Source organism: Chelonoidis abingdonii, chromosome 6 (assembly GCF_003597395.2).
Source record: "Chelonoidis abingdonii isolate Lonesome George chromosome 6, CheloAbing_2.0, whole genome shotgun sequence".
Lineage (NCBI taxonomy): Eukaryota > Metazoa > Chordata > Testudines > Testudinidae > Chelonoidis > Chelonoidis abingdonii.
In genome coordinates, this window is record NC_133774.1 from 28,359,897 (window position 1) to 28,384,464 (window position 24,568).

At 41.5% G+C, this 24,568-nt stretch overlaps 1 protein-coding gene across 1 annotated transcript in view; it reads left to right on the top strand.

Annotated features, from left to right (window-relative positions):
- Positions 1 to 24,568, top strand: part of EGFLAM (EGF like, fibronectin type III and laminin G domains) — a 136,058-nt gene that overhangs the window by 94,023 nt on the left and 17,467 nt on the right. The window contains exons 14-18 of the mRNA XM_032764287.1: positions 5,575 to 5,700; positions 6,311 to 6,554; positions 10,320 to 10,431; positions 13,807 to 13,923; positions 18,247 to 18,427. Of these exons, the coding sequence (XP_032620178.1) occupies positions 5,575 to 5,700; positions 6,311 to 6,554; positions 10,320 to 10,431; positions 13,807 to 13,923; positions 18,247 to 18,427 (780 nt within the window). The remainder of the gene's footprint in view (positions 1 to 5,574; positions 5,701 to 6,310; positions 6,555 to 10,319; positions 10,432 to 13,806; positions 13,924 to 18,246; positions 18,428 to 24,568) is intronic.

Genomic DNA, 24,568 nt, shown 5'->3' on the forward strand with positions numbered 1-24,568 from the left:
GAAGCTGAAAGATGGAGCCATACTGTGTGTTACATTGCTCCTCACAATTGCAGAGCTTGCTGGGCACAATGTACCATGGAAGCTTTGCAAACAGTACAGAAAATGACTTAAAACTGTACATAATATAAACTGGAATTAGCCATTCAAGTCTTTTAGCTTTTCTGGTAACTGACCTTCCATTCTGTTCTGCTTATATTGGGTATAAATCAGGGACCACAAAATGGAAAAAAAGAAAAGAGAGGCCTGTCCTGTGTATAAATCAGTCCTACTGGTGGGATTATGAATCCCACGTAGAACTGTAAATCAACGTGCTGGCAAAGGAGGAAGGGCTGACACCTTTAGTACTACATATTCCTGCTGAAGCTCCCTTCTTGCTCTTCTGCCACTGTGAGGGTCCCATACCCTAGGATTTGATGTAGACATGAGATGCAGGAGGGGAAGCTTGACTTTTCAGTGTACTCATCAATACTGAACTGAAAAATGGAATACCTTAGTGTCACCTGGGGGGACAGGAAGGAGGGTTTGTTTGGACAGCAGGATCATAGAACCATAGGGTTAGAAGGGACCGCAAGGGTCATCTAGTCTAACCGCCGGGCAAGATGCAGGATTTGTGGATGGTCCTTAGAAACTGAGAATGCGCTGGCTGAAACAAAAGCTGTCTCTTCACCTTAATCACTGAATCCTGTGGCACCTTATAGACTAACAGACGTTTTGGAGCATGAGCCTTCGTGGGTGAATACATGCATGCATTCGATGAAGTGGGTATTCACCCACGAAAGCTCATGCTCCAAAACGTCTGTTAGTCTATAAGGTGCCACAGGATTCAGTGATTAAGGTGAAGAGACAGCTTTTGTTTCAGCCAGCGCATTCTCAGTTTCTAAGGACCATCCACAAATCCTGCATCTTGCCCGGCGGTTAGACTAGATGACCCTTGCGGTCCCTTCTAACCCTATGGTTCTATGATCCGGAGCATGAGCCATTCGTGGGTGAATACCATGTCCATGCATTCAATGAAGTGGGTATTCACCCACGAAAGCTCAATGCTTCCAAAACGTACTGTTAGTCATATAGGTGCCACAGGATTCTTTGCTGCTTTTACAGATCCAAGACTAAACACGGCTTACTGCTCTTTGATAACTTACATCACTGAGAACGTGTCAGCCTACCTATTAATTTTAAAAAACTGCTATTATCCTTTATCGCAAAGATTTTGAATAAATTTTGCTGCCTCATGAAACGTGTCAAAACTAACACAATATGACCACCATCTACACTAGAGGGTAGTACAGATGTGGCTGTTGTGTTGGTTTAGGTTTCTACTTACATTCTCTGCCCATTATCGCATATCAGGGCTAGCTCCAGGCACTAGCGAAGGAAGCAGGTGTTGGGGCAGCCAATAGAAAGGGGGGGCTGCATGTCCGGGTCTTCAGCGACAATTCGGCAGTGGGTCCCTCAGTGTCTCTCTTCCTCTTTGAGCTGCTGCCGAAGTGCCACCGATTGGCTGTTTGTTTTTCTTAGCCACTTGTGGTGGCAAAAAAGCTGGAGCCAGCCCTGGCCCATGGATCTCTGGTAAGCTGCAACACCCTCGTAATACAGTACTGGTGCTCTCCTGCCAAGCAGGGATTTCCAGTAGCACTTTCCAGGGCCAGTCCCACAGATGTCAAAGCCTGACATTTAAATGGAGTCCTCTGTTCATAATTGATGAGACCGCAGATTGATTAGTATATTGTTGAATTAGGGAAGGGACGGTACTGGCCATGTTTAATTTGGCTCTTTGTGTTGAGGCCTTAAATATTCCACGGTGATAATGATGTTGATCAGTGAACAGATGGGATAGGAAGAGGTCATCAGTTGCTGACATCTGCTCTGAGAGGTCTGTTTATTGGATTATTGGATTTTTCTTATGAAGCTTGTAAGTGAATTCAGTCTATCTGGCCTTTCTTGCCTCGGTGTGCTGCTGGACCTCCTTTTCTCTCCTTTGGATTTATCACAAGCTGCTGTTTATATTGTGGTAGAGCATAAGGGTCCCTATCGGGAACAGGCTCCACTGTGCAAGCGCTGCCCCATATAGCTGACAATCTGGGTAGCTAGTGAGGATTGGTATAAATTGTTGCATAACTTGTCCCTTTTTAGCATCATGATGGTGATGAGTTAGATACTGCTGGCATAACTCAGGGCCCCCGGGTAATGCAAAGTCCCCTGGGAGGGGTGCCCAGAAGAGTCTGGCCAGGCAACCAAAGGAGAAAGCAACTTTCATTCCCTAGTATGGACTCTGCAAGAGATGGCTCCTATGGAACTCCAGTCACAGTTTTAACATTCTTCTGCCCCAGTGAGAGCCATGTGAGGAAGGAAGCAGTGTGTACACTGTTTGGGACAGTCTTGTGTAGGAAAGACGCAATGCAGACTCTGCTCACTGCATCCATGGGAGAATTTCCCTGTGGCACAGCAGGCCTTCATAAAGCCTGATGTTTTACCAGCGGTTTTCCCCAGGCTACAAACTCATAGAGAGTGGATATGTAATTTGGAATTCCCCCTGGGTGGAATCCTTTGGGTGAAACACTTTGAAATCAATGTGAGCTTTACCATTGACTTCGATGGGACCAGGATTTCATCCCGTCTCAGAGGTATGTTCCTCTGAAAAACATCTCCGAGCAGGTGCACAGACCTCTAAGTCTTGGTCTGAGCTACAAACTTAGGTTGGTATAACTATGTTGCTCACATCCCTGAGTGACACCGCTGTATTGTCCTAAAGCCCAGTGCAGACAGTGCTATGTTGACAGGAGGGCTTCTCCCATTGACATAGCTACCATCTGTCAAGGAGGTGGCATAATTATGCTGCTGGGAGAAGCTGCAGCGCTGTTAGTGTAGACAAGCCTTGAGAATGAAGACTCTGGAAGTGCTACACTGCTACATCATATATATTTGCAGATGACTCCATAGTCTATCAGAAAACTCATATCCTTATGATTAAGAAACAAAAGTAGAATCTAACAGTTAGAGAACCCTACTGGAACCCGTGACGTCTGGGTTCCATCTGTGACTTTGGCATTCACTGGTTGCCTCAGTTTCCCCATCTATAAAATAGGCCTTTTACTATTCACCTCCATCATGGTGCTGCTATGATTATTAGTGATAAATGGGGAGAAAGCCTCAAAGTACAGGTTTCCTAGTGGTAGCCGTGTTAGTCTGTATCAGCAAAAAGAATGAGGAGTACTTGTGGCACCTTAGAGATTGACAAATTTATTTGGGCATAAGCTAAAACCCACTTCATTGGATGCATGCAGTGGATATATATAGCTTCCTCCAGTATTTTCCACTGCATGCATCCGATGAAGTGGGTTTTAGCCCATGAAAGCTTATGCCCAAATAAATTTGCAGGTCTTTAAGGGTATATCTACACAACCCGCTGGATCAGCAGGCAGCGAGCGATCCAGTGGGGATCAATTTATTGCATCTAAATTGACCCCTGATCCCTCTCTCGTAGACTCCTGTACTCCAGCGCCACAAGAGGTGCAAGCAAAGTCAAAGGGGAAGCGGCAGCAGTTGACTTACCGTGGTGAAGACACCACAGTAAGTTGATCTAAGTACATTATTCACGTAGCTGAAGTTGCAGAACTTAGATCAACACCTCCCCGCCTCCTCCTAGTGTAGATCAGGGCTAAGGTGCCACAAGTACTGCTCATTCTTTTTTCAAAGTATAGGTGCTCTGTGTGTGCAAGTATTATTTAAACCCACAACAGTGGATTATATTCAGATGACAGACAGTACCGCAGGATTCCCACTCTTAGCCAGCCCCCCTTTACCATTGTTGACAGCTGTTTGTGAGCGATGAAGGGGAATAACTAGCATTGCAAGAACAGCTGTTCACACAGCTGGCTGGCTGGGGGGGGCATTTTGTAGGGTAAGTGCCTCTCTTCACCTGGAAGTGGAACTCATCCTGTCCCTGAGGAGATGTATCCACACGGGTTCTGTCTTTAACCTGTCCTCTGGTTGGGTCATACTTTGTGCTATGAATAGTGTAATTCATTATTAATGTACACTTGGTACATTAAAAACTGGGCTTGAAGAAACACTTATAAATGTACAATAGGGAACAATTCTGCACTGTCGGGGAGATGGACAAAATGACCTCATAGACCTTTTTCCTTCTGTGATCCAAAGATTATATTCCAGGTTGTATAGCACAGTGGTCTTGTTTGTGTAACAGGACAAAACAATTAATCAACTCTGGTTGAAATGACTGGCTGAATTGAAGTTTATCATATGTTAAATCTCTACAGAAGTTCTTTTCCTGCTGTTCTTTACACACTGAATGAATGTAAGATAGGAAATCAAACTCTGAGTTTGAACTGCACTCATGCTAGGACCCCACTGAAGTTTTGCAGTGCCCTGTGCAGTAAATATTTCTGCCTGATGCTCCTCTACCTTTTTAAAAAAAGGGTTCCTCCTGTCAACAGCAGGTTTGCCAAACTTTGCTCAGTCACCCCAGATAATACAACCACTCCCAGCTTGCCAGTTCGGCCTCTGTTTCCTACTCACCCTTCTGCATGTTTCTTGTCTAAGTGATCCAATCTGTAATCTGAGGTAAATCACTCTGAAAATACTCACTTGGAGCTCCCTCTATATATATATACCCCACCTCCAGGAGTATGTTTGAAGGTACTCAAGTGTAAATTTGTTCTCCTTCACCATTTTGTAGCATTTTACCCCTTTAAAACACTGCAGAAACATAAGCAATGTGCTAACACTCACACACGGTGCATGTGTTGACCTGGGCCTTGTTAACTTATATTTACAATTTATTCTTGTAGACTAGAGGGGAAATGATTTAAAGAAACAATAATACAATTTAAAATAAAGAAAAATATCTGAGTTAACTGGTACTTTATACACTTTTAAGTATTAAACACTGACTGAGAAGGAAATTAAAAAAATCCCTCCTTCTATGACAGTTTTGATAGTGTTACCTCAGGGCATCTTTCTGTACTGTAGACATCATATGCCAGTGTGGTGGAAATGGTGATTAGAAAACCCATATGTTGGTAATATGGATCCCCTGCTGTGCAGACAGAACAGTTAACAGCTACATGCTGGTTAATAAGCTTAGATGCTCCTGCTTAACACATTCAGCGCTTACCATACTGTCTCCAAACTCTGAATGAACAAAGCAGCACTTAAGATAATTGAGGTTAAACAAATCAGCATGTTTGTAATGTAAAACATCAAGTGACACATGGAGATTCTGAAATACACATTCGTGAGAACAACAAAGATGCTACTGAGGGTAGGCAAAACCCAGTCATCTGATGAATGGTTATACTGTAAAAAAATATCTTGTGAGTTGTTATTTGGTTAGTTCTCATTTCTACCATTTTAAAATCATCTTTCTGATACAGGTTAAAATCAATGCTAAAATCAACCACTTAGCCTAAAATCTGCTTTGTAGTTTTGCAGATTGAGAGAATTCTGTTTACTTGAGAAAGCAAATTGTATTTGTTTGTAACAACAAGCAAGCAGCCCGCTAAATCCTCTTGGATTAACTGGTATGGTATGACATTCTGGCTCTGAGTTTAGGTGAATGCAGCAGTGGAATCTGCGATGAGGCTTCCTGTATTAACAGTGGTACCTGCACTGCAAGCCAAGCTGATTCATACGTGTGCCTTTGCCCTCTTGGATTTAAAGGTCGTCATTGTGAAGAAGGTGAGAAGACACCAGATGTGTTTTATTTCTGACTTACATGTTAGCCCTTGTTCAATACATTTTCTCAGTAGGATAAGACCACTTTGGATGTCATTGAACTATCAGAAAACAGCCCCGATTTTTTCCTTCTCCTGCAGAGCACATGCATATGCTGGTAAGATGGTGATAGATGCCTTGTGCGCATGTTATGTTGTTTATTTTTATGGGCTAGAGTGCATCTTGCATGGATAAGCAGGTGAGACTCCACGTTCCCTTTGACCGCTGCGTGTGGATAGGGGAATGGTTGTAGTCCTTGTGCACTTCAGAGCACAGGGACTGCTCCTTCTTCACACTGCCTGCTGGCAAGCAATTCTAAGCGCTTGGGAGAAAACAGGGCCACGTTTCTGATGTTTCTCTATGCCTGACCAATAGAGCTGGGCTGTCTGAGAAAGGAAGTTCAGCAGCATATTTATCCTGTGTGCCTGAGAGTTGCAGAATGAATGGCAGGGCATCTAGTGTGACAGTAGATTTAAATCCATAATGAAGAAAGCGGTCTGAAATTGGTTAGTGAGTTAGTCAGTTTCTTACCTTAGAGCCTAAGGTGACCTACTTATTTTTTCTGGACTTCCAGCATTTATCCTGGCCATACCTCAGTTCAATGAGTCATTGAGGTCATTTGCTACAACACCCTGGCCATTGGAACCACAGAACTACCTTTCTTTTATGGAGTTTGAGATGACATTTCGTCCAAATTCAGAGAATGGGGTCCTCTTGTACAGCTATGACACAGACAGCAAGGACTTCCTGTCTATTAACATGGTGGCCAGCTATGTGGAGTTCAGGTTTGACTGTGGTTCAGGAACAGCCATTATCAGGTAAATGTTATTTGTAATAGTTTTTCAAACAATGCCACAAGGAAGATATAGGAAAGGAATAGCCCTGTTGGAGAGGCTACTGGGTTGTGCAGTTACGTATTCACCCTCCAACAAAATCCAGTGATGGGTACTTCTAGGGAAGGCATAGAAGCCATGTATCTAATTGCAATACTGTAACACGGGAGTATTTTTCCTTTTATCCTTATCCGGTGGTCTGAAGCTAGCATGAGCATTGATAGCACTTATCATTTCATCCTACCCTGCAACTGCAGATGTTATTCTTATCCACATAGAGAAAATACTTCAAAAATATTAACCCCCTTGCCCCAATAATATTATCACAAGAAATTAAAGAATAATATATAATGAAACTGTAGATATTTTACAGTAATCTTTAGCAATAGCCTAATATGTAGCAATAATATATGTAAAGATGTGAGTAATAGAGTATATTGCCTGAAGCCATTATATATTGTATGTTTCCTGTGTTCATAGGAAATGTTAGTCATACTGGAGGCTGTGAAATATACTGATTTTCACTGTGGGAGGGCCTGAGTGCATACATTCAGATAACATCTTGCAGTCTCTATCTTCTATATATAATCCATACTACAGATACATATTGAAAGAAATTATGATTTTTTTTGCCCTAAATAGCATTTTTACTGCTTAAAAACACTTTGGGTCAAATTCTAACTCAGATAGATGGATGCACTTCCTATCAGAAGTTGTACATGTGTATATGAGAGTAGAATTTGGTTTTTTACATTTAAAAAAAGAGAGGGAGGGAGAAATAAATTAATATTTGAATTTCAAATACATTGAGGAAAAATACAAGTTGTTATGATTACTGAAAAAAGGAAAATTGGTCAACCTGATGGTAAGCTTACTTGAAAACAATCAAAGCTATTCCAAAGAGTGATGTGATATATAATACAGAGTAATAACAAAGAGTAATAACATACAACTTACTGTGTTAAAAGGTTTGCAGGTTAGAAAGTGAAGCACTCAAAGTAGGAATTTAGGTTGTCCATGCTACCTTAGTTCTGTCACCTTGTGGGTATGCAGTTTTGATAGTCTTTGATTATATGATCACCTATTATTTTTTTCCCAAGGGATTCCTCCCTCATTCAGTACACAGAATGGACAGGACATAGGGAATAGGCAGCTGTTCAATAATCATGATTACTTAAATGTGATTTATTCAGTGACCAGTCCCTTCCTTATTACACACCATCCAAAGCCTGTAACAAATATAGAATTACTCATTTCATCATGGTACTTTCTTGGGCACTCATCATTATAGTATCTGACTGCCACACAAACAATGATTCTCTCTCCAGCATAAAGTAGGAGAACATTAGTATCTCAATGATACAGATTCGCTATACAACCCTGATGGGGATCAGGAATCAAGTCCTGTGAAAAATATAGTATGTGAGCATATAAGTAAAGACTGTATCATAAATGCACATGTGCAAGTGTTAGAGCGTCTAAAAAAATGGTTTCAAGAATCTTTTATAATGGCAAGTGTTAGGCAACCTAAAAGTAGGGATTGCTACCAGCTCCTCATGTAATACTTCAGTCTCGGATAGCACTGTTCCTCCATAGATCTCAAAGATGAGGTAAGCAGCATTATACCTATTTTATTGATGGTGAAATAGGCTCAGAGAGTTCATAGGTAACTTGCCCAAAGTCACACATGCAATCAGTGCCAAAGCTGGGGATATGACTCATGTCTCCTGGCTACCTTAGCCATTGCACCATGCTGAAATGAGCTGCATGTAAATGTTATCATTATAATTAGGGATAGATGAGCTCGTTGTCACTTGGATGATGAGAGTTTAAAAGTTCATCTTGAAGGTGATTGAGTTTTGTGCTTTGCTTTGGTGAGCAAAGAAGCAGAATGCAGGCAGATAGCAACAGAGGGTGTAAAAGGAGGAGAGAAAAAAATTGAATAGAAGATTAGGTGCAGGCTACCACTGTGTCACCCTATCCTGTACCAGCATCCACTGTGCCCATGAGACTTCACATGGGCACAGTTATTCACATTCCTGGATCTTAATGCAGGATCAGGAACCTAGAAATGAGGGGAAGTGAGTCTATCCCTAACACATAGACAAAGATTCAATATAACTAGAAAAACAATTTTAAAAAAATGACTCATCCTTGAGGAAAAAAGAGTTTAAATTATGTCCAAAAGGGGTCACAAACTTGTACTAGTTTTGCAAACCCTGTGAATCCAAAAAATAAACATGCAGTTCTGAAAATCTCAAACTCTACAAGGTTCACTCATCCCTAGCTAAAATTACCATTTTCAAAAGCAGGAGGGTTGGCATGATGATGACTTTTTCTGCAAAGGACAGAGAATACATATATTGCATCTTACTAAGTAGTCAGACTCATCTGGTTTCTTTATTACATATTGATTTATCCAAGGCATTAAACCCTATTATCCACTGATTTATCCAAGGTGATTAAACCCTAATGGTCACTACACAAGAAAAGAACAAATGATGAATGCCATTTCTTGGTGATGCTTTTTTGGAGGGTTTGGTGTCAGAAGAACATTGGCAGAAATGAGGTCCAAAGGCTTTGAGATATGATTTGGATTTGAACTGCTTTAACCTAAACTAGTAAAAATGACATTTCAAAGTAAAGGGAATGTCTATAGGACTTCATTAATTGTAACAGCTATGAGGATGTGGTTTCTATCCACTCTGCAGACTGTTTTTCTGTCCCAGATTAGTGCCGGGTTAATAAAGATTATCTGAACGGTTTTAAAATGTTTCCTGAGAGACTGGTGGTCACTTGGCATAATAAGAGGAGACTATGGTTCTTATTCAGAATCTCATTACATAATTAGGATCATAATTTGTTTACGGCCCCTAATGTACAACATGCAGTTGAAAAAATAAATAAAATAAAATAAAATAAAGGATTTCACTGTGATGGCCTGCATCAAAAGAGCTTATCCGAATTTAATGGATAAGCAAACACAAAATGACAGGTTTCAGAGTAGTAGCCGTGTTAGTCTGTATCCGTAAAAAGAACAAGAGTACTTGTGGCACCTTAAAACGAACAAATTTATTTGAGCATAAGCTTTCATGGGCTACAGCTCACTTCATCGGATATGTTCCATTCTATGCATCTGATGAAGTGGGCTGTAGCCCACGAAAGCTTATGCTCAAATAATTTGTTAGTCTCTAAGGTGCCACAAGTACTCCTGTTCTTTTTACAAACACAAAATGTTTCTGTTTCATAAGGAGAGAGAGGCTATGGGGAACTTCTGCCTTAGGTACATTTCTGTATCTCCAGTTTCTGTCATTGGGAGTTGGCGATGTATATCTGAGACTTTTTCCTCATATATTTAAATCTAAGTAACTACAGAAATTGAATAGAAAGTTTAGCTCTCAGATAGTTAAATGTGCACTGGTTGCTTAAAGTGGTTTTTACAAATAAAACTAAAATGCTTTTAGTTTAGTATGGGAACACTGACACATATTCCTTCACTGCCAGTGTTTAGAAATGGTGCCTTCTGTTAAGCCTCATATACATTGAGTTTTTGTGCAGTCATATTTTTCCCCTTTATTTTATTTAATGTTAATAGGTAAAGGTACTCAGTAATTTGTTTCTGTTGAAGGAAGGATCATGGACATTATCTTCAGAAGGCTAGTTGGTAAAGACAAATGTTTGAAAGTATCAAAAATATGCAAGTGTAGACTTCCTATAGGTTTTTATGTTTGTGGATTTTGGTTTAAACAGGAGTGAAGAACCTGTCATTCTGGGCCAGTGGCATGAACTCAGAGTGTCTCGCACTGCAAAGAATGCTATTTTGCAGGTTGATAAACAAAAGCCAGTAGAAGGAATGGCAGAGGTAAGATTCATATATTGTATATTCTCACATATAAAGCAATTTGTTCATAAAATGACCTAACTTCTCATCCAAACATTAACAAAAATGAGATCTTCAGATAAACTAGTCCCTGCTCTCCAAATCCTATAAGAGTTTATTGAAGCACATGTATGGGGAAGCCTCTTCTTTAGCTTTGAGTTGGGAAGGAGAGGAGCCCAGGACATAACTGGGAGCATCTCTCTTAGTCCTCTTGACCCAGGTATGTGTGCTTCGACCTACATTTCTTGTTTCATACATGAGGTTCATTTCTTCCTGTTCTTCAATTTATTGGTCATAGCTGTACCTATTACAAAACACCAGCATGTGCATTTTTCAACCCACTAGCACCTATAAGCACAAGTGTTAGAATTTACACTCTGAAAAGCTTTTTCTACAAATAAGCTGACACTCAAGAGAGTTGAAAAATGGCTTGCTTATTTTCTTCATGCAGAAATATTTGAATTTTCACCAAAAATCTGAAATCCAAAAGTTTTCAGGAGCAGGGCTGCCCAGAGGGGAGGCAAGTGGGGCAATTTGCCCCAGACTCTGGGCCCCGCAGGGGCCCCCACGAGAGTTTTTTGGGGCCCCCGGAGCGGGGTCCTTCACTCGCTCCAGGGGCCCCGGAAAACTCTCACGGGGCCCAGGCCCCCAGAGCTTCTTCCGCTCCGGGTCTTTGGCAGTGATTCGGCGGTGGGGGGGTCCTTCCGCTCCGGGACCCACCGCCAAAGTGCCTGTTCACTAGAAAAAAGTCTTCAGGTTTTCAGGCAAACTAGCATTTTTATATGGAAAGCGGACACTTTTCATGCAAAATTTCATTCAATTGGAAATCCAGTTTTCCCTCAAAAATAGGTTCAGTGGAAATTTTTTTGACCAGTCTATTGGGTTTTAGTTAAATAATCAGGGTTAATTATTGTTTATTAATTAAAGTTGTTAGTTAAAAATTGGTACAGCACAATAGAGAAATAAAGGCTATGGTTACCAAACTGAGTTGGAGACTGGAAAAGTGACTTCAGCTTGATTTATCCCTAACTAATTTCCAAAAACTGTCATCCTTATATACTTGTTCAAGACCGAAAATAATTCCTTTCCCATAACTGACTTATCTGAGGAGTTCCTTTTATGGTATTTCAGCTTACCTAATTAATGAGCTAACAATAGCTTAGTTTTTGTCCTTTTATGATATTTTAGCTTATTTAATCAATTAGCTAAAGATATTTCTAACTACATCCTTATTATAGGAAACACTTGTGACAACAAGTAATTCCTAATTAGCTAAAAACATCTTTCCGTGAGTCACTATTGTATTGAATATACAAGACTTTTGTAATAACAAGTATCCCTCATTAATCAATCAAAAGTTGTCTTTTCCTTGGTATTTTGACACATTCTCAACAGGTCAGGGTAAAAATATTACACACTTCCCTTTATTTGGTCACACTATAAAGTTCAACCAAACATCCAAAGTCCTTAGAATCACAGACACAAAGCTCTAGAATTATAGATACAAAGCACTTCAATTCATGCACAAAGGATCATAGCATTTTATATATAAATTAGGGCTGCCAAGCGATTAAAACAATTACTGACAATTAAACATGTGATTAATACAATTAATTGTGCGATTACTCACACTCTTAAACAATAATTAAAATATCATTTAAATATTTTTGGACGTTTTCTACATTTTCAAATATATTGATTTCAGTCACAATACAGAATACAAAGTGTACAGTCCTCACTTTATATTTATTTTTGATTACAAGTATTTGCACTGTAAAATGATAAAAGAAATAGTGTTTTTCTAGTCACCTAATACAAGTACTGTAGTGCAATCTCTTTATCATGAAAGTTGAACTTACAAATGTAGAACTATGTAAAAAACACCTGCATTCAAAAATAAAACAATGTAAAATTTTAGAGCCTGCAAGTCCACTCAGTCCTAGTTCTTGTTCAGCCAATCACTCAAACAATTTGTTTACATTTGGAAGAGATAATGCTGCCCACTTCTTGTTTACAATGTCACTGAATGTGAGAATAAGCGTTCATGTAGCACTGTTCTAGCAGGCATTGCAAGATATTTACATGGCTGTAAATGTAAAGAAACTTGTTTGTCTTAGCGATTGGCTGAACAAGAAGTAGAGCTGAGTGGACTTGCAGGCTCTGACGTTTTACATTGTTTTGTTTTTGAGTGCAGTTGTGTAACAAAAAATATCTACGTTTTTAAATTGCACTTTCACGAAAAAGAGATTGCACTCCAGTACTTGTATGAGGTGAATTGAAAAACACTATTTCTTGTATCATTTTACAGTGCAAATATTTGTCATAAAAAATAATATACACTTTGATTTCACTTACAACACAGAATACAATATATATGAAAATGTAGAAAACCATCAAAAATATTTAATACATTTCAATTGGTATTCTGTTTTTTAACAGTGCAATTAAAATTGCGATGAATAGCAATTAATTTTTTATAGCAATTAATTTTTTGAGTTAACTCTGGTTAATTGACAGCCCTAATATAAATCTGGGACTACAAAGAATTATGGGTAATCTAGTTCATCTGCTATCAAGCCCCAGATGAGATTCCTTCAACAATAAAGAACAAAGGAGAAGAAGGTGGTTTCTAGTTTTTTCTCTCTAGCTGAGCATTGTGCTTGAGCTGTAGAGGGAGGTTGGCTTTGAAGCTGCCAACAAAGAGCTCCTGCAGAACTGGAATTACACAGTTAACATGTCCTTAAATTTAGAGTCCTTCCAATTCATACAAAAAGATTAATCAGAATTCCAGTGTAGTCTGAGTGACTGCTTCAGCTTCCAGCACCCAGTTCAGACATACGATATTTCTTCCTTTTACCTGTTTCCTTTATTACAGCTTTCCTTTTTTCAAATACTGCAAGCGTTTGACTCTTCTCTGTTTAGTGTTGATTTTAACTCTGAGGGCCTGGTTCTGATTTCACTGCTACCAGTATCACACTAGTGTGACTGCAGTGGAGTTATTCCCACTTCACACAGATGTGATCAAGAGATCAGAATTAGAACTGGCTAAAAAAAGGAAAGAGAAGAAATTCAATATCATTTTAATGCTCTTCCTTCCCACCCCCCGCTCCCCCCAGTTTTTATCAAAATGTTGAAACATTTTAAATTTTCCAGACAGCTCAGGCCCAACCACTTAGTACAGGGTCCACATTGTTCCTTCCACATTAGCATGAAGATGTGAGGATATGTTGCATACCGTACAGAAATACTGTGTCACCCAGGGCTCTCACTCTTCTAAAAATATACAGCAAGCTAGCCTGAAGATGCCAGCGTGAGTGCAGCTGATCTAACAAAAATGGATTCTGACTTTTGTGACAGGGAGCTTTTACACAGATTAAGTGCAACACTGACATATTTATCGGTGGAGTCCCTAATTACGATACCTTGAAGAAGAACTCTGGGATACTGAAGCCCTTCAGTGGAAGTATTCAGAAGGTACATGTTTTGAAATAAACTAACTCTGTGCATTCACTTCATATCTTCCATATCCCTGATACTTGGACATCAAAGGGCCGCCCAGAGGATTCCAGGGGCCGGGGGCCGAAGTGCAGCCTGCTCTTCGGCGGTAATTCGGTGGTGGGGGGCCCCCACGGCGGGTCTTCAGGGCACTTCGGCAGCGGGTCCTGGAACGGAAGGGCCCCCAGCCGCCAAATTATTGCCGAAGACTGGGTTGCACTTCGGCGGCAATTTGCTGGCGGGGGGGTCCTTCTGCCCCGTAGCGGAAGGACCCCCCCCGCTGGGGAAGACCGAGAGTGGAAGAAGCTCCGGGGCCTGGTCCCACAAGAGTTTTCCAGGCCCTCCGGAGTGAGTGAAGGACCCCACTCCAGGGGCCCCGAAAAACTCTCATGGGGGCCCAGGCGGAGCCTGGGGCCTGGGGCAAATTGCCCCTCTTGCCCCTCCCTCTGGGCAGCCCTGGACATCGAGGGTGAAATCCTGCCTTACTGAAGTTAATGGCAAAACTCCTGATAGTCCAGGATTTCATCCCTAGACCTTAGCAACCCTTCACAAGGTGCTTGCTTAAAAATATATTTAATAATCAAGAACACCATTTTCTTCCTAATGCTATTGACATATTACTGGTAAGCGTTGTTGCTGTTTTTTTATTTACCTTCCATGATGTACAGATCAGCAAACCACAGACATGCTGGGCCAAACTCAGAGGTGATGTGTGAAGTTGATGTCCAAATTAGATCTCTTTAAACTAATTAAAAAGAACAGGAGTACTTGTGGCACCTTAGAGACTAACAAATTTGAGCATAAGCTTTCATGGGCTACAGCCCGCTTCTTAGGATTCTGTAGCCCACGAAAGCTTATGCTCAAATAAATTTGTTAGTCTCTAAGGTGCCACAAGTACTCCTGTTCTTTTTGCTAGCACAGCTGGTACTCTGAAACCTTTAGACTCATTTACACCTGTATGTAAATAAGTGAACATAAGGGAATCTAAAGAATGCTCAGTGATGGACAAGGTATAGACATATAAATGGTTTGTGTAACTTATATGCTAGTGAGCCAGAAGAAGGCTCAAGTCAAAGTATGGTGAAGACTAACATAACTTAATGTAATGTAATTTACACACACTTACAGCCTTCCATTAGTTGCTTTTCTTACTACCTTCCTTGCTTGTGGCCTCTTAGTGCGTGAGCTACACCAACCTACTCACCCTTTCCTCGGTTAGTGGTCAAAATTCAGGAGTGATGTTTAATGGAGTCAGGTGTAAGCAGACTAAATTGGTATAATATACAAAATGAGGGGCCAGAATAGGTTACTCTAGCACTGGCTTCCTCTAGAGTTTTTTAAAATAATTTAGTCACACCTCTGAATTTAGCCTAGAATCCTGAGAGTTAAATCTGAGTAATTCCATAGAATTAACTAACAAATCAACGTAGCCCATAGTAAATGGATTAAAAACTGGTTAGTTGATAGATCCTGAAAAAGTGATTGTAAATGGGGATTTGGCATACAGTGGGAGTGTTTTTAGTGTCATTACTTTTCAATATCTTTATTGATATGGAAAAGGATACAAAATTATTGCTGGCAAAATTTGCAGTTGACACAAAAATTGATGGAGAGGTAAATAATGATGAGGACATCGTTAGAGAGTCCTATTTTGATTACTTGGTAAGATGAGCTTGTTAGAATAAGGTGCATTTTCATTCAGCCACACGTAAGGCCATACATCTAGGGGCAAAGAATGTGGGTCACTCTTCCAAGCTGGGGGACTTGGAATGCAGTGACACTGAAAAGGACTTAAAGGTAAAGGGAAATAATTGACTGAGCACATGGGTGGTGGGTATCATAGGCTGGGAATATAGGCACAGCCTCCCCAAACAGCCTGATGTGGCTCCACCCACGCTCCACCCCTAGGCCTCTTCTTGCAGTTCCTACCTGGAAAAACTTACTTAGGGATGGTGGATTCTCCACCACTTGCAGTCAAGGCTGGATATCTTTCTAGAAGGTATGCTATAATTCAAACAGAAATTATGGGCTTGATGCAGAAATTATTGGTGACATTCTACAGCCTGTGTTATGGAGGGGATCAGATCAGATGATAATACTGGTCCCTTTTGGGGTTAAAATCTGTGAAACTATTAATGTAAATGGACTTTTGCCATATTTACACTGATGTAACCAAGATCAGAATATATAATTCATTATATATTAAATGAGGTTGTATAAACTGCAATATTTTTTCTTAGAGAGCTCAAAATGCGGACACGTTTTTGAAGAATCCTATAGTTTTACAGATATCTTCAATTGAACTGCTCCCAACATTTTAAGAAATAACAAATTGGACCTTTCACCCATTCCTAGTTGTGAGTTCTCCAGGCAAACATACTAGCAGTAGGCAGTGCTAGATACACTGCTCTGCATAACTTTCCTGTTATGTTCTCCAAGATATGTCTGTGACAGGTAGGACCCCTTGGGAAGACACCTGATGTGCTGAGATACCACTGAGTCTACCTGTTCTGCCAGCATGGGCCTCCTTTAAGCTGTCTTGCTGAGCCTCCTGTAACTAAAACGCAAGCAGGGCCACACCCAGCTGCAGATCAGCTCTGGGAAGACTCAGCTTAAGGGACTTGCTTCAGTACTCCAGTGTCCACCTCCCTTGGGGTACAGACCCAAAGATATACTATGGAATTTGCCCCCTCCCTCAATGTGGAGAGACGTGTGCACACTTCTTCCCCTGCCCCCAGTTAGAAATCACATAAACTGAGTTATATTGTAAACCAGAAATATTTTTTTTAAACTATAACAGGTGTATTTTAAGTAGTTAAGGAGGTAGCAGACAGAACAAGGCAGATTACTAAGAAAATAAAACAGAGCATGCAAATTAAGCTTAATACACTAAAGAAAGTAGTTACATGTAAGTTCTCACCCTAAATGCGGTTCTAATAATCTTCTTCACAGGCCAGATGCCCTTCCAGCCCGGGTCCAGTTCTTTCTCCCAGTTCAGTCTTAGTTGTTTCCAGCAGTCATCTTTGGTGGGGTAGCAGGGGAGAACTCACAACCTGGATTACCTCACTCCCCACCCTTAAATAGGATTTGCATAAGGTGGGAGTCCTTTGTTTCCTAGTTTGACACCCCTCCTAGAGTGTCATGGAAAAGTACAAAATTTAAGATGGGTTCCAGTATCAGGTGACATGATCACCTGCCGCTGTAGGGTGTCTGTAGCCATTCTTCACAGGCTGACCCACACGTTCACAGGAAGACTAAGCTCTTTTACAGTCCATTGTCTCTCGCTGATGAGCTATCAGCACTGTCGGGCTTTTTCATTGTTGTAACTGAAATGTTAGCAGGGGGTGTCTCCCAAAGTAACATAGTTGAAATATAGATACATAGTCAATGTTCCTAATTTCAGATACAGAAATGATACGTGCATACAAATAGGATAATCACATTCAGTAAATCATGACCTTCCCAATGAGATCTCACATGAGCCATCTTGCATAAAGTATATGTTATGTTATATTCATATTGTAAGCATATTTTCATAAAGAAAATGGAATGACATGTCACAATGTCCTCCTATCATAGGATGAAATTGACTTCTTCAGCAAAGCTCATATTATATTTTAGTTCTGGCTCACCAGGGCAGATCCAGACACCTGTGCAGCAAGTGTGTGCCTGGGGCGGCAAGCTGGGGGAGGGGGGGAGGGCGTGCCGGTCGTCGTGAGGGTGGCAGGCAGGTGGCCTTCGGCGGCGTTTGTGCCGGAGGTCTGCCGGTCCCACGGCTTCAGCAGCAATTCGACAGTGGGTACGCCAAAGGCGAGGGACCAGTAGATCACCTGCAGAAATGCCACTGAATCCGTGGGACCAGTGGCCCTCCCGCAGAAACGCCGCCAAAAGCCGCCTGACTGCCGTGCTTGGGGCTGCAAAAAACATAGAGCCGCCCCTGTGGCTCACAGCTGAGCTACAAAACAATGCACCAAAGTTCAAACAAAAGGCTGGTAAATGTCAGGCAGCTTTTATCTGACTGGGTCATTAAATTGCTTTGTGTTTCAAGAAAAACAAAAATAATCTTTTATTCCCCCACCTCAGGATAAACAAGTAATTGTTTTGAAAGGCTAAGCTCTGAAAATTCATTGATAACAATAAACAGATGTTAGATGAAGTTTTCAAAACAATGTTTTTCTCTGGAGCCATTCAGGGAAGTTCTGATGCTAAGTATTGAGTAATAAAGCAAAAAATGTGTTTCTGAAGGGGCAGCATCTGAATTTGGAGATTTCTGCATCATTTTCTCTTCTCTTTTAAACCAAGATTATATTGAATGACCGGACAATTGATGTGAAGCAGGATTTTGCTTCTGGAGTCAACGTGGAGAATGCTATCCATCCCTGTGTGAATTCGCCATGTGCTAACGGGGGAAGCTGCATGCCCAAAAAGGACAGTTATGAATGTGATTGCCCTTTGGGCTTTGATGGGCAGCACTGCCAAAAAGGTAACAATGAGGTTTTTTTCCCAAGCTTTAAATATAGAATTCTTCCAAAAATAATGGAAAGATTTAGTACATCTCTCTGAATAGAAACCGTAAGGGCTTGCACTTCTTCTGTCTTACTGCACATTCCACCTACCCATAGCAGCATCCATTCTGTCATTTAGGAACATTATAATGGCTATCTCAGAACAGAGCAATGATCCAGAGATGGTGCCATGGCCTCTGGTCCTCCACAGTAGTCAGTGCTGAATGCTTCATAGAATGCCATAAAACTCCCTAATTATGCAGCACTATATGAAGGGGGAATTCCAGCCTCTCTCCTCCAGCTGGTGATTATCTTACACCCTGAATCATGAGGATTGATAGCTTTTGTAATTTTATCCTCACTACGTTAACAACAAATGCTGTTCTTGTTCACATCAAGGTCTAATCCCTTTTTTAGCCTCTGACTACCCTGTAATTTCACGGTAGGCACAATTTCTACCTCAGCAAAACATTGGAGACCACCAAGGATTTCTTTCCAAAACAAAGAGTTTTGTTGTCCTCTACTCAAATACTGTATTTCAAACCAGCAGGTTTATGAAAGAGAGTGAAAATTGCATAAACATGGAAAACATGCACATTCTATTAATCCACTAGATGGGGTTGTTTCCCTTCTGTCAAGTATTATCTTGGGAGACTCACTAGGGGAATGATTGTGCTACACCAGCATGGTAACTTAGAAGGAGGTTAAAATCCACTCTTTAGTTTATCACAAACAGTTTTTCAGATGAAAAGTATGTGTTTCAGTTAAGTCATGATGAAACAATAAGCTTTTCTTCTCAAAAAAAGAAATTTAGCACAACAAATACATTTTATTAAAAATTAAAAAATGCAAACTGCCCTACATTGATAATATTGTGATTTAACTAAAGATGGAGCATCATTAATTCCAGAATCTTTGGTTTGTCATTTTATTGTCTAGGTATTTACAGGGTGCTAGTAGAGAAGCCTTACATGCACAGCTATGTGTACTGCTGTACCAAAATCTACAGCATGAGTTAAGGGCCAGTTAATGAATTAGAGATAGTCTTGTCAATTTCCTTCCAATGCCCTGAACATTGTTTCACAAACCTACTGGATTAACGTGCAAATTTGTTTTAACCAAATTTCTGTAGTGACATTTTAAGAGCACCTCTCAGATCAAGAGGTGATTATGTTTAAAAAGCACCTTTTTCAATGAGACTTAGGCTCGTCTGTTTTTAACCAAGGTCATATAAGTGCGAGTATATAAGACACATACTTTGATGTCTTAACTGGATGAGGAGTCAGTTGTTTTCTGCTGAAATCATTGTTGTATGTTTTCTGTCTAAGCTGTGATGAGTGGTAATGGTAATTAATATTTAATAGTAAGAAGTACCAAAAAAGCTAGCCATTCTTTTTCCCTTTGTGTGAAATTCAACCTTGTGCTGAAGTCTGTGCATGTCTGATACATCACTTAAGACCTTAAAATAATATTTGATGCATCCCTCTGTAGAGGGATGAATTTCACCCTTTTCACATTTTAAGTACATAAAACTAAATTATTTCCTAAAGACAATAGAAACAGGATACTCTACCTTCTAAGCTTGTTGCTCTCATCATATCACCACTTTATCTAGAGATACGCTGCAAAAATGAAGCAGGGAAAGCTCAGTGAGGGGAAGACCTGCTTAAAACAGGACAGACTATTGAAATCAAGATTTTAAAACCACTGAAAAATAAAATCTGCATGTTCTTGTTTTGTTTTACGCTGATTCGCTGCAGAGTGTGGGAATTACTGCTTTAACAGTAAGTACTGCAAATGGCATGAAAACTGCTCTGTCTCTGTGTGTCTGTGCCTACTCAGTCAAGGTAGTAGCTGGATTTACACTGCAGTCTGCATGTAAGCCAAAAATACCCTCCAAGATTATACAGTAATTCTCCAGCACCTTGTCCTGTTAGTGTTTTTAAATGTGACTTCAGAACTCCTGGAGAGTGCCACACTGACCGTGGTAGAGACAGAGGCGAAGTCCTGTATTCCAGAAAAAAAGGCTCAGCACCAGTTGACCGAGCGCTTTGTGGAATCCTGAGCTGACCTGACTCTGGAGGATTACTTAGGAGTCAGAGGGAAAGCCCGAATCAACAGACACTTAATTGTTGCAATGCCTCATATTACAGTGCCTAACTTTTAGGTGCCTACCTATGAGGTGGAATCCACAAACTCTGAGTTAAACTCATAGACTCTGTTCAGTGAATGGGGAAAAATAGGCACCTGAGGATGAAATCCAAAAAAGCTAGCATGCTAGGCAGAGAGATGCATAAACTAGCCAGTGGGAGATACTGAGGCGAGTGATTGTATCCTAAGCCCCACCCCTCTCAAGGAGTTAGGCACCTAAATCCAGGCTGAAGGGAAGTACTTATCTCTGCTGGGGATCCAAAGCCAGGAGCCCCTCTCCTGAAGTCAGGCACCTAAGTTGTTTCTAGCCAGTATGGTGGCAGAGCACACCTAACTCCATGCATGACAGCCAAGGGCAAGACATACCCCTGCACAGCCTTTAGCCCAGTGGTTAAAGAACTCCCCTGGGAGGGGGAAGACTCCAGTTCAATTCTCCCTGATGAGGAGAAGGGATTTGGATGTGGGTTTCTCAACCTCAGTCAGTATAACCACTGGGCTAGAGAGTCAGTCTCTCTCTCAGGCCCATTTTATTATTTATCCATAGTGGGACAGCTTCAACAAGAGAGATGGAGAGAGACCCACATTGGAGTATCCCAGAGTCCAGCAGTTAGGGGACCAAGGGGATTTATGCACTTCCAGGGTTATGTAGCAGTTTAACAGGGGGTTTGGGGATCTTTGTGATGCCTAAATTTTGGACTTAGGTGTCTTAACTCCCACTTTAGTTGCCTTAGTCCTTCTTGTAGCTCAGTTCTCACCATGCCCATTCAGGCTGGGGCCTCACTGCTGTGACTGTTATCAAGGATTTCAGTGAGAGGAATGGTTTGGGCACCTGCCTGCTGGGAAACCATTTAGATAGTGACAAATTTTGGTTACTGTTAACCTAGATAGGGTTCAGACTGACAATCCAGCTCAGTCAGATTCAATAGCAAAGGAAGAGCATACCAAAGACTCAGCACTAAGATAGACAAAGGTCTTTGGGTATGTCTATGCTGCAGTTAGACATCCACTGCTGACCCATGCCAGCTGACTCAGGCTTGAGGGGCTCAGACTATGGGACTGTTTAATTGCGATGTAGACATTTGGTCTTGGGCTACAGCCAAGCTCTGGGACTCTTCCAGCTCCAGCCTGAGCCCAAATATCTACCTCGCAATTAAACAGCCCCTGAGCCCAAGTCAGATGGCACAGGCCAGCCGTGGGTTTTCAATTGCAGCGTAGCCATCCCGTAGGCTTCCTCTGAATAGGGAAGTGAAACTGCTCAGGTGTGTTCCAGCAAGGGCAATACATGGTGCACAGATGGAGCTACTCCCATGAGCCTCTAGGTAGCAAGGACTCTGCCATTGCCAGTCTGTGTGCAGCAGGAGGAGGATCCTTGAATCCTTGCACTATCTTGCTCACCCACACTAGGGTCAGAGACCATCTGGCCTACAGCTTTTCCATTCATGCAGTGAATGCCAGGCCCAATTATAATACAGTTTCTTTTGAAACCTGAGAAAGATTTCAGTCTTTCAGTAGCATTTCTCAACACATGGTTTCCTCTTCAGACACATTGGACAGTTTTCCTAATTTCATTACCGATGCAAAAGCCATTTGTTACCTTCTGAAATTCCCAGTCTGCATTGATCCTAAATGCCTTATTGCTGCTGGTGGCTTTCAGCGTGCACAAATTATGACAACTTTGTATTAACAGTAGTGACTAGAAGCCCAAAGCAACAGTGCGACCCCATTGTGCTAGGCACTGTACAAACACAAGTGAGAGACAATCCCTGTACTGATGGGCTTCCCTGACAAGCTGTGGCAGAAGAGGCTACAGCATTCAAACAGAAGATTGAAATCTAGGGCATGGAGAGATTAAGGCCCTATGGGATTAAGGCAAAGATTTATGCTCCTGCTTAATTTTAAATGGATTAGAACCTAAGGGACTTGATCAAGATCACATAGGAAGTCTATGGCAGAGTTGGGAATTTAATCCAGGTTTCCTGTCTCCCATTCTAGTGACTTAACCACAAACCTCTACCTGACTAGTGCACATTTTCATGTTGCTGTGCTATAGAAATGGGGGAGGGTTGTTATCATAGAGTAGCTTTTTCAGCCATCTAAAAGTTATTTCAATTAATAACATTTTAAATTTTAAAAATATTGTAATTGTTTCCATCAGTGAAATAAAAGAATTGAGGTTTTTACTGCTCATTCTGCCATACCCTTTCCACACTTGTTCTCTGAATGGAACATACACTTATAGCAAAGCATTTGAAAAGTTCATTAAAACCATCTAGAGAAGGAGGAATTAATACTAACTGCTAGCAGATGGATGAAATGAAATTAGCTATTTTATGAATCCATTAACTGTATTATTAAGGAAATGATCAATTGTGAGAGCACTGCAGCAAAGTGCAAGACATTCACACAAAAATTGCGGCCTAAGTGGAGACTTGCTCTACTGTTCTTCCCCACAAATGCTCTGCATGCTCAATGCTCAAGCTCGGTCACTCTTCTTCTGGCTTCAGTCTGAGTATATTGTCCAGAATATTGCAAAAGAAGCTCTTTTCCCCAAACAAGGGAAAATGACTAGTCCAAACCAACAGCTATGTATATTGTTTACCTTCTCTTATTTATGGACCACTAGATATTGCAATAATCACAGCCTAGAAAGAAGTGAGATGTTACGTAAATCTCAGGATAGAAATCTAGCTAATGAAAACTGAGCAGAAAAGCATGGCTTGCTCTTATGGAAGCAGATGTGAATTAGCAAACAATATCAGTCACTGGCCATTTTTGTTCTTAGGCAGGTGCGGGCAGATTTGATCTGTCTTGCAAGCCTACAATGAAACTTCCGGAGAGGCCCCTAAAGCCTCTTGAAAGGCTAGAAGGTGTGAGAGCTAGTCTTGGGACCACTGAAACCATGAACCACCTTCTCTGTTGCCTTCAATGAGACAGGCTAATTTACACCAGCTGAGTTTCTGGCCCACTGCCCCTGAGCAAAGGCTGCTGCCTGTAGTGCCTCCGAGAGCATTTGGAACCCCAATTGCAACAGCAGCCTCCTGCTCTTCCCCTGCAGTTATCTGTACTGGGAGTGGCCAAGGAAGCATAGGTGCTGACTCCATGGGTGCTCCAGCCCCGGAGCACCCATGGAAAAAAATAGTGGGTGCTCAGCACCCTGTGGATCAGCGACTCCCCCTGCCCACCGGCAGCCCTGCCAATCAGTTTATCCACCACCCTCCCAGCACTTCCCACCGATCATGATCAGCTGTTCAGTGCCTTGGTGAAGGGGTGGCGTGGGGGGCAGGGCCTGGGGCAGAGCAGAGTCAAGCACCCCGCGGGAACTGAGGAAGTTGGGCCTATGCAAGGAAGGACACTGCTCAGGAGCAACTGGAAGGGGAAAGGTTGGAAGGGGAAAAGGGGGAGCTCTAAACCTACACCTCCTGCTGCTGCCCCTCCCCCCCCCAGGAGACTGAAGCCCACTCAGGAACAGTGATGGGCCAGAGACCACTTACAGCACACGCTCTGTTGAGAACACTAAATCAGGAACCCAATTTCGTTTCTTCAATAAAAGGCAAGAATTGAAAAGGAGGGGTGGTTGAGCCACGAATTTCTGCTGACTGGGTATCTGGGCTCAGAGGACGGTAGAGGAGGAGTCTGTTAACACTTGGTAAAAGAAACAAAAAAATAGATGTTAGCACCGTTTTACCTCTTTCTTAGTGTGCCCATTTTTCAGCTAGGAATGACTTTCCACAGTGGGAGGATAAACTGAATATGAAAAGAAAGCCAGAGGCAGAGAGAATGGGGCTGGAGGTGGCAGGAATGAGGGTGTGGACAAGATTTAGAGGCCTGGATTGACTCTTTCCACACCATTGGGTGCAGAACAGCTCTGCTATTTTGCTCAGTGGTGTATCTGGGCTGCCAGTTTGGCTTAGTGTCAGGGTACGTCTACACTACGGGATTATTCCGATTTTACATAAACCGGTTTTATA